The 11,076-nt window shown below is 39.5% G+C and overlaps 1 protein-coding gene across 2 annotated transcripts in view; it reads left to right on the top strand.

The window, feature by feature from the left end:
• Window positions 1-1,415: 1,415 nt before the first annotated feature.
• The window catches only part of Copb1 (COPI coat complex subunit beta 1), a 45,875-nt gene continuing 36,214 nt past the window's right edge, over window positions 1,416-11,076 (top strand). The window contains exons 1-5 of one of the 2 annotated variants that reach the window (XM_070019440.1): window positions 1,416-1,521; window positions 2,265-2,413; window positions 5,831-6,060; window positions 7,017-7,186; window positions 9,090-9,204. In XM_070019440.1, coding sequence (XP_069875541.1) covers window positions 2,323-2,413; window positions 5,831-6,060; window positions 7,017-7,186; window positions 9,090-9,204 — 606 coding nt within the window. In that variant the 5' untranslated portion in view covers window positions 1,416-1,521; window positions 2,265-2,322. Of the gene's footprint in view, window positions 1,554-2,264; window positions 2,414-5,830; window positions 6,061-7,016; window positions 7,187-9,089; window positions 9,205-11,076 lie in introns of both variants that reach the window. The other variant, XM_070019441.1, reaches the window with a different exon arrangement.

Here is an 11,076-nt window from a genome sequence, read left to right as displayed (position 1 = left end):
AGGATGAGATCTGAGGATTTCAGTTCAGAGCCATCCCAGGCTGTAAAGTCCATGATACTCCTCTCCGATTACCCAGCAAAATGTCAGAAGAGGAGATGTGACTCAGTGGTACAGTGCTAGCCTTGAACAAAAATGCTGAGGGACAGTGTCCAGGCCCTGAATTCAAGCCTCCAGACTGGTACAAGCAAAACATAGTTGGTGCTGGCTGGATTCTGGTTCATGACTGTAATCCTCTCTACTCAAGAGGCTAATATGTGAGGATCTGAGTTTGAGACTTTCCCTGGAAGAGAAGTCTGTGAGACTTCATTTCCAAAATAGCCAGCAAAAAGCAGAGCTGGTCATGACTAAAGTGGTAGAAAGGCTGCTGAGCAGGTATAAAAGCCAAGCCAATGGGAGCCCAGAGTTCAAAACTGGTACTGCCAAAAAAAAAAAAAAAATTCATGTATGGGATTAGAGGAGTCATCCATGATTATTGTTAATACATGGCTCTTTTTGGGTGCTCAAGTAATTGTTTTGCTTGAGAGCTCCAAAGAGAAATCTCAAGGTAATTGTAGATAGATGAGCTATTTGTGTTCAGACTCTCAAAGTGAGCTGAACCTTTCCAATAAAGATGGGTTATATCAGATGTTTTTCGTGTACAGCTTAAGATTTCATGTTTTCAAGTTAATAACTGACTAGAAAACTCTTGAGGGGTAGGGTGGGCAACAAAAAGTGAGATAGGGAAACACGAGCAAAATTTAAGTTGCTTTGTAAAGTTGATTCTATCTATAAGGGCTTTGGAGATAGGTAAAGCCACTTAAGGATGACTATTTTCCTTGATGCATAAAAGAGATGCAAACTACTGGATGCTCAAATCATAGATCATTACTATGTTGCAGAAATTATACCAGAGCAACTTTTGAGCTTCAAGCAACTCCAGCTCAGTTGAAAAGGAGCTGGCTTAAATCACTGAATATGTTAAGAACTGATATAGAGTTTCAGATAATCGAGTGATCTTATTTAAAAAAAAAACGGGAAATTAATTGCCCAATAGTAATTACTTTCCCAGTTTATTGGTAGGAGAACAGGAAGAGGGCTCCCTGAACCTCCAGCTCCCAGAAGTCCAGGGCTGGACCACAATAGCACTGTAAAATTGTTCGTCCTTCTTCGAGCCCTTACTTCCCTTTGGCCATTTTACTTCCTAGAAGAACAATTTACAGTTAACTCTTAAATGACCACGGTGCTTAAATTAGCACTCGTAACAGGGAAAACCAAACGATCTTCCACAGTGCTGTGAGTTACCATCCAACTCTAGAGAGGGAGGGGCCGGGGCACGCGGAGCTACTTGTAGTGCGCAGCCGCAGGATGGAACAGGCTTGTCCTCTCTGCGTCGCCGTAGACGCCAGGTGGCCGCGGCCTGGGTCGTTGCCCCACCCACCTCCACGTCAGCCGAGAACTCCTGGAAGCCTTCGCGGCCGGGGCAGCTCTGAGTGGAGGTCGACGGGCCCGCGGTTACCGCCGCCGCTGCCTCAAGGGAGCCAGGTAGCGGGCCTGGAGCCCGGGGCAGAGGCGCGGTGGGTCACGCCGAGGCACAGACACGTCCTCTGGCTGGAGGGAAGCGGGGCGGGAGCGGCTAGGCCTCGCGCCGGGTCCTGCTGAGGGGAGCGGAGGGCGGAGGCCCGGACTCTCCGCCGGACGCGGGCCGGGCCTGCCGGCGGGCTCCGCATCCCCTCACTCCCGAGACCCCGGGAGCTGGCGCTTGAGGTCGAGGCCTGCTGGGGTGGGAGAAGGGCCGAGCGGGCGGGCGGGCGGGCGGGGGTGCCGTTGTACGGGCCGGGGCACCCGGGGAGGCGGCGTCAGCGCCCACCGAAGGCCGCGGGGAAGCCCGGGGCGGCCGTGGCCGCGTCTGCGTGCACGGCCTCTCTGAGGTGTGCCGTGCACCGTGTGTGTTGTCCTGCAAAGCGCCGTTGTGTAAGTGGGCCCGGCGGCGTGGAGTGGGGAGTTGTCACCGCTTTGCGGGCCTTCATTCTGCTCTCCGACGTCCTCCATTGCAGGGTCGGCCCGCGGGAAAGGGGCGGCGGGTGAGAGACCGCGGCCCGGGGCTGACAAGTGTGGTTTCCGTTCGAATGTATTTTTCTGGGGGAACATAATACAGATTGGAACCCCTCTCCCCCCCCTCCAATTTACAATCGACATGCCAAGCTAAGGGAACTTTCAGACAGTAAAGATCACGACTGTGAGACTTTTTACAATAGGTGATGATTTCGCGGTATTTATTTTTCTAGATTTTCTGGCATCTGTCATCCTTGAATCTTGCTTTGGGGTTGATTATAACCAGAAACCATGACGGCTGCTGAGAATGTGTGTTACACGTTAATTAACGTGCCAATGGATTCAGAGCCACCATCTGAAATTAGCTTAAAAAATGACTTAGGTAAGGCTTTTTCTTTTTTAATTTAAATTGAACTTATTTTTAACTAGGATATTAAAACATTAAGTTGAACATATTAATGGTGTACATATATGTGTACATTTTATAATGTTTACGTTAAATCAGGTTAAACATGCCTACTCATTCATGGGTTTCTTTATAGTGAAAATACTATGTACAGTACATATTTATTATCTAAAGTCATCTTGCACAATTTCTTGCTCTTTTTTAGTCTTCCCATTCTGCCTTCTCCCATTCCCATCCCAGCCTCTGGTAACTTATTGTTGTACTCTCAACTTATGATGATCTAGGTAAACCTTAATTATATTTTGGGAATGAGACAGAGTAAATATAAGAGTATTTGTGTTTCATGTGTCTTATTAGAAATATTGATTCTCATCTGAGCTACCTCAAATCCATCTACTTAGAGGGCTAAAGCAAGAGATCACAAGTTCAAGGCCAGCTTGGGAAATTTAGCAAAATTGTCTCAAAAATTTTAAACTGTCTTAAAATTTTAAAAACCTGGTGTGATTCAGTGGTTGACTTCTTACCTAGCACTCAAGAAGTGCTGGGTTTGATGCCTAGTCCCTACTACTGAAGCAAGGAGTGAGGGTGGGGAGTTATTTATTTACTTACTTATTGCCAGTCTTGGAGCTTGAACTCAGGGCCTGGACACTGTCCCTGAGTTTCTTTTGCTCAAGGCTAGCACTCTATCACTTGATCCACAACACCACTTCCAGCTTTTTTCTGTACTGAGGAATCAAACCCAGGACTTCATGTATTCTAAGCAAGCACTCTACCACTAAATCACATTCCCAGCCCTATTTTATTTTTGAGTGAGAATTTTGCTAGGTAGTTCATCCTGGCATGGATCTCACTGCGCCCAGGCTGCCCTCCAAATCATGATTCTCCTGTTCAAGTCTCCCAAGAGCTGACATTGTAGCCCTTGTACCACCTTGCAGGTATAAAATGTGATTCTGTAAAGAAAAAAAAAGTATTGTACTTTATAAAATAATAATTTTTCAGTTGAACTATGAGAAATAAATATAAATTAAACGCTACACACTGTTCTAAACAGTGGAATGAAAATTTTGCTTTAAATATTGAAAATATCTTTGTACTTTGCAGTTGGAAGAGAGACGATATTTTACTTGTCTAATCTTGTCTCTTTGTAGACTGCTGTCCAGTCTTAGTTTACTTAAAATTAGATGTCTATTGTGGTCTGGGGTTTTTGTTTGTTTTTTTAATTCTTGTCAGCACTGTGGATTGAACTCAGGGCCTCTCTCAAGCCAGGCAATTGTACTATCACACTGAGCTGCCTCCCCAGCACCTAAAAGATCTATTTTTTTTTTTTTTTGGTTGGTTGTGGGGCTTGAACTCTGGGCCTGAGAGCTGTCCCTCAGCTCTTCAGCTCAAGTCAAGCACTCTACCACTTGAGCCTCAGCGCCATTTCTGTGTTTTGGTGGTTAATTGGAGGTGAGAGTCTCACAGACTTTTCTGCTTTGAACTGAGATCCTCAGATCTCAGCCTCCTGAGTAGCTAGGATTATAGTCGTGAGCCATTGGAACCTGGCTTACCTTTTCAATTTGAGTTGTTGAAATACATGGGAATTAGAGTGAGGTGCTTAAAACACAAATTGTATAGATTTTTTTATAAGGTTGCTGTTAAACTTTTTATAGTAGTGGACCTCTAATCTTGTAGGAATATACTTGTTTGTGAAAAATAGTAAAAACAAACAAAAAACACAAAACACTGGTGCAAGAAAAAAAGCCATTAAGGTCATAGTAATACAGTTTTATGGCTTTTAGACTTTGTATTGCTTAAGTTATTAAACAGTAAGGAAAAAGCATTTAAAAATCTGAAAGAGGGATGGGAATGTTGTTCAACAGTAGAATGCTTCCCTAGCATGGCCAAAGTTCTTGAGTTCCATCCTCAGTACAAAACAAAACAAAACAAAACAAAACTAGAACAAGAGTTTTGGAACAGGGCTGGGAATGTGGCCTAGTGGTAGAATGCTTGTCTAGCATGAATGAAGCCCTGGGTTTGAGTCCATAGTACCACATAAACAGAAAAATCTGGAAGTGGTGCTGTGGCTCAAGTGGTACGCTGCTAGCCTTGAGCAAAAGAAGCTCAGGGACAGTGCCCAGGCTCTGAGTTCAAGCCCCAGGACTAGCAAAAAAAGAAAAATAAAAAGGTTTGGCAAATTTATTTTGGCTCAGTGACCACTTTAGCCACTTAGAACTTTGCCTAATTAGTACATATAACCAGAGGGTATTCTCTGTTCTGCAACATATAAAATACCATAATAATTTAGTATGGCCATAGAGCCTTAGAGGGCAAGAAATAACTTTTGGTTTGCCTAGATTGATTCCTTTGAAGCTTAAGTCCTTCCTGTGGCCCTACCAAGTGGTCATGGATAGTCTATGTCTCTTTGACAAGAGGAACTCTTTATTTTATCGCCTCTTAGCTCTAGTTGTTAGCAATCATTTCTCACATTAAGTCTAATTCTGCTTTCTGGTAACTTCTCACTAATTCTAATTCTTTTCCTCATATTGTATGTAAAGTATCTTAAGATTTAGAGATAAATGATTTGTGCAAAGATACACAATTTAAGCTGGGCGTTGGTGGCTTATGCCTGTAATTCTAGCTACTCAGGAGTCTGAGTTTGAGGATTATAATTCAAAGCCAGCCCAGGCAAGAAAATCTATGAGACTCTGATCTCCAGTTAACCACCAAAAACCCAGAAGTGGAACTGTGACTCAAGTAGGAGAGCCCCAGAACTTGCACACACACACATACACACACACACACACACACAGATATGCAACTTGTTTATGGTAGAGCCAAGTGGCAAAACCTTGCAATTTGGATTTATACCTTTATTGCCTTTTATAAAAATCAAATATGAAAGGCAAAAATATTAATTGCCAATAGTAAAGTATGAGTAAAGTATGATTTAATTGGTTGGTTTTTATTTTTTATTTATTTTTTTTAAATTTTTTTATTGTAAAGATACTATACAGAGGGTTACAGTTACATGAGTAAGGTAATGAGTACACTTCCTCTTGAGCATTGTTACCCCCTCCATTGTTTTCCCCCTACCATCCCTTCCCTCCCTCCCTTCCCCAAGGTTCTTTTTTTTTTTTTTTTTTTGATTGTGATTAAGTGATTACTTAATTTCCGGTAATTCACAGTATTGTGGAATAATGATGCTCGTTTAAAGTCACAAGTTCATTCTAACTTTCCTGGAGCAAATTGTCTATCACAGTCTGTAATATATAACGGTGCTCACATGTTATATGCCATATATGTGATCAGCAGCATGGGGATATTTGGTAGTGGTTCAAATTGGTTGGTTTTTAAATTACATGAGGAACTTTCTTTTGAATAATTGTGTTTGTTTTTTAATATTTGAATCAGAAAAAGGAGATGTGAAGTCCAAGACAGAAGCTTTGAAGAAAGTAATCATCATGATTCTGAATGGTGAAAAGCTTCCTGGGCTTTTGATGACCATCATTCGCTTTGTGCTACCTCTTCAAGATCACACCATCAAAAAACTACTTCTGGTATTTTGGGAAATTGTTCCTAAAACAACCCCAGATGGGAGACTTTTACATGAAATGATTCTTGTATGTGATGCTTACAGAAAGGTAAACCAAACCATAATTATTTCTGAACATTTGTGAATATTTAAAAATCATTGTAAAATTAGATTGAATATGTATCATATTTGAGTGTGTACCTACTAAGTGCAAGGTTCTGATTTCTGGGTTAAGCCATAGTATTATCTCCCCTTAAAAATACACAATAAAAGTGATGGAATGGGGCTGGGAATGTGGCTTAGTGGTAGAGTGCTTGCCTTGCATGCATGACGCCTTGGGTTCAATTCCTCAGTACCACATAAACAGAAAAAGCCAGAAGTAGCACTGTGGCTCAAGTGGTAGAATGCTTGCCCTGAGCACAGAGAGACCTAAGGACAGTGCCCAGGCCCTGAGTTCAAGCCCCAGGACCAGCAAAAAAAAAATAAAACAAAACCACAAAAAAAACCCAAAAGTGATGGAATGAACTTTGTGGTAGATTTTGAACATGACCTTTGAAGCGAGGAAAGCTATACATGTTTGGAATTGAGAGGGTAAAGAGTTATTGTAAAATGTTCTAATGCTTCTTTTTAGGAATTTCTTATGCATTTTATATGTGTTAATAACAAATGACACATGTAGTATGTAAGGCAGGTAAGAGGTTAAAAACAATTGTTTTAATCAATGGAATGGAATGGTCTTTTTCCTCAAACTGATATTTTTCGTTGTTAAGTTTTATATTTAAAATTGGATTTTTTAATTTTAATTTAAATTTTTTTGTTGGTCATGGGGGCTGAACTCTGGACCTGGGCTCTGGCCCTCAGCTCTTCAGCTCAAGGCTAGTGCCCTACCACTTGAGCCACAGTGCCATTTCTGACTTTTTCTGCTTATGTGGTGCTGAGGAATCGAACCCAGGGCCTCATGCATGCAAGGCAAGCAGTTTACCACTGAGCCACCTTCCCAGCCCCTAAAATTGGATTTTTATAAAAGCTGACACTCAACATTTCATATTTTAATTTTTACATTAGGATCTTCAGCATCCTAATGAATTTATTCGAGGATCTACTCTTCGCTTTCTTTGCAAATTGAAGGAAGCAGAGTTGCTTGAACCATTAATGCCAGCTATTCGTGCTTGTTTGGAACATCGACACAGCTATGTTAGGAGAAACGCTGTTTTGGCTATCTATACTATCTACAGGTAAATATTCCTGTGGCTTTTCTCTGTGAAAACATTTTAGTCTGTGAGAGCAGAGGGTTCCAAATTTCAGATTATATCTAAGATGTTTGCAAATACCTTTTGACAGCATAGTATTTTTTCCTTACTATCATTAACTTGCGAATGTGGAAAAGTCTGTTGGCAACACTGATCCCTAGCTTCTAGAAGCACAACAAGAGTGCAATTTAAGATCATTCAGTTTACAGTTCAAAGCATTGCCTATCATTCTCAATTGTATTACCAGTCTAAAGACTTGATTTTTTTAACCATGTTTTAGAATTTTGTTTCTGTGTGGTGTTATTCTTTGTGCACTTAGAGGCTTTTTTAATGAGAAGGGCTGCAGTTCTTCACTAATTCTTGTTCTTAGAAAGCTGAAGATTTAGCTTGGACTACTGGCACATGTAATCCCAGGAACTTGTGAGCCTGAGGCAGGAGTGACAAGTTGAAGGCTGACCTGGGCTTTGTAGTGAGATCCTCCAAAGGTCTTAGAGCCTAGTGCAGGTTGCTTACACTTGTAATCCTAGCTACTCAGGAGTCTGAGATCTGAGAATTGAGATTGGAAGCCAGTCCAAACAGAAAAAACAAGCTCATGAGACAATCTCCCAATTAACCAGAAAAATCCAGAAGTGGAGTTATAGTTCAAATGGTAGAGTGCCAGCCTTGTGTGAAAAAACCAAGTGAAAGTATTAGACCTTAAGTTGAAACCCCAGTAATGACACCAAAAAAAAGAGAGGGAGGGTGGGAGAAAGATTGAGAGAAAGCTTGGGCTGATGGAGTGGTTCAAAGTGTAGAGTACCTGCTTCACAAGCACAAAGCCTTGAGTTCAAACCCAAGCAATGGAAGAAAAAAATAAAAGGCCTTATAGAGTCTAATGGTAGAGTTCTTGCCACTTATGTGTAGAGCTTAATCCCTAGTACCAAAAATAAAAAAAACAAACCCGATTTTAGAGTTCAAGAACAATTGAACCAGTTAGGGAGGTAAGATATTTGGTTTTTATGATCACTACTTTTGATCTGTTTTAAAGTAGAATATAATTCTTATAAGCACCTTTATACTATTTGATTGAAAAGTAATTCATAATTACCTTACTATTGAAAACATTAGGCTTTATTTGCTAAGCAAAATAGTATTCTGGTTAATAATATATTTGTTTGCCTGTTACCATACAGTCTACAAATTTCAGAATTTAAACTGTAGGCCATACATAAAAATAGTGACATTTATAAGCAAATGGAAATTTAAAACCGTGAATTGACTCTGGCTAAAAGTTAGGAATTACTAAATTTTGAAAATACGATGATAGTTTAAGTGTTTTATATAAAGTGACAGTAGATTACAACTTGACAGATGTTTACTTACATATGAGTGAGGGAAAAGTAGGCAGAGCATATAGATAGGTAAAACAAAACTGGTTAAAAATTAATAATTGGCAAGAACAGGTAATAATTTTTGCTAATCTGTTCTATGTATTGAAAATAAAAATGAAAAGTTAAGTTAGTAAATAAATGGTTAAGTGTCTATAGTGTTCAGTTAGGAAAACCAAAGGACTTTTTTTCTCTAATCATTATTAAGAAATGGTTGAAACTTTGTGAATTAATGGCCATAATGACTTTAATACTTTATTCCTAAATTACATATAAAACAGTTTGAAAATTAATAAATATATGTTGAATAATTCTTTTTTTCTGTATTGAAATGGAAGTGATAATTTGGTAATACATGAAGATACAACATTATTTTCATCTCCAACTTGTAATTGATTTAAAATTCCAGAAGCAAAGAATCAGTTGTGTTATAAAGTCAAAATTTTGGTCTTGTTCTGAAAGATGCTAAAATAGCAAGGTAGATTTTGATTAAATATGGATATAATCTGTTTTATTTAAAGAAATTTTGAACATCTTATACCTGATGCTCCTGAACTGATACATGATTTTCTGGTGAATGAGAAGGATGCCAGTTGCAAAAGGAATGCATTTATGATGCTAATTCATGCGGATCAGGTAAAGTACTTTTAAAAAATACTTTCATGACTGTAAGTGAAAATAGGAAGTAATGCATAGGCCTAATTGTGTTTTCAGTTACTATCGCTGGTGGTTTTTTTTTGTTGTTGTGCTTTTTTGGATGTTTGGATTAAATTTGTACAAAATTCTTTTTCTTAATCCTTTTCTACTGTTCAAATACTTAAATGCTGCTTTAAAGTAAATAATCAAAGAGGCATTTCAGAACAGGCTCTTCATAGTTTGGGAATTTGGAGTGGTATTTGTTTCTGAGGATTGAATACCGAGCCTAGTGCAGGTTTAATGCATATGCTACACTTGAGCTATCCTTCACACTTCATTATATCATTTTTCCTGATCGAATTTTTTTTCTTTTTTTGCCGGTCCTGAGGCTTGAACTCAGGGTCTGGACACTGTCTGTGCGTGCGCTTCTTTTGCTCAAGGCTAGCGCTCTACCACTTGAGCCACGGCACCACTTCCAGCTTTTTCTGTGTATGTGTTACTGAGGACTCAAACCCAGGGCTTCATGCATGGTAGGCAAGCACTCTACCACCAAGCCACTTCCCCAGCCCCGGATTGAAATTTTTATGGTTAGTATTCTATGTACTATACTCTAGGACTTTAGATTTTCTGTTTTTCTTTATATTAGTATAAATCTGAAATTACTCAATAGAGAAAAACATTATTTTGTATAGGGTATACCCTTAGGCATGTTTATGAAGTAGGCTGGCCTTTCATGTTCACGTGTATCCTTAGTAGGTTTTTGATTTTCATAAGTAGATGCTTACTCCATATATGTCTCTGCTGATAGTTAAAATACATAAATCCCTTTTAGGTTAGCAGTATTCTGTCCATCTATTGAAGCATTTGCTATCTAGTTTTTGTTATCAAAATTGGGAAAATGCGTGAAGACTGAAAGATAAAGAATCTCATTTCTCTGAAATCTTAAGTAATGTCATTACCCCAGGTCTTCCTTTATAAGTTTTTTTTTTTAACTTTTTTATTGTTTTAAAATTCTGGGCTGGAAGTTGGCTCAGTGGTAGAGTGCTTGCCTCCCATGAATGAGGCCCTGGGTTCAATTCCTCAGCACCACATAAGCAGAAAAAAGCTGGAAGTGGCTCTGTGGCTCAAGTGGTAGGGCGCTAGCCTTGAGCTGAAGAGCTGAGGGACAGTGCCCAGGCCCAGAGTTCAGCCCCCATGACCGACAAAAAAATAAATAAATAAAAATTTAAAAATAAAATTCATGTGACATCATATTTTAACTATATTTAAGTGTAAAGTTCAGTGTTATCTAATAATTTATTAAAGGAATTCCCACTTACTCCTGCCCCGGCAGTCACCATTTTACTTTCTGTCTCAATAATTTTAACACTCTTAAGTGTTTTGAAAGTAGAGTCATGGTGCTGGGATGTAGCTCAGTGGCAAAGCCCTTGCCTAGCAAGTGCAATATCCTGGATTTGATCCCCATTACCAAAAAAGAAAAAAAAAAGAAAGAAAGTAGAGTCATTTGTGTTCATTCTTTAAGACTATCTTATTTCACTTAGCATAATGTCTTGAAGGTTCATTTGTGTTATAACATCAGAATTTTCCATTCTTTTTAGAGCTGAATAATACTCTATTATGACCCATATCTTATTTATACATCCGTCAATAGATATTTGGGTTTCTGTGGTTTGTTGGGCTGTTGTAAATAATGCTCTCAAAATGGTTATCCAAATGTCTACTCTAGGTCCTGAGTATGTACTCAGAAGTGGAACTGCTGAAACTATGGCATTTCTCGTTTTCATTTTTTGTCGGTTGTCCCTCACCTCTTCAGTTCAAGGCGAGCCCTCTACCACTTGAACCACAATGTCGATTCCAGTTTTCTGGTGGTTT

This window comes from Dipodomys merriami, unplaced genomic scaffold, assembly GCF_024711535.1.
Source record: "Dipodomys merriami isolate MVZ:Mamm:240054 unplaced genomic scaffold, mDipMer1.0.p SCAF_133, whole genome shotgun sequence".
NCBI lineage: Eukaryota > Metazoa > Chordata > Mammalia > Rodentia > Heteromyidae > Dipodomys > Dipodomys merriami.
This window is presented reverse-complemented; position numbering and strand designations above follow the sequence as displayed.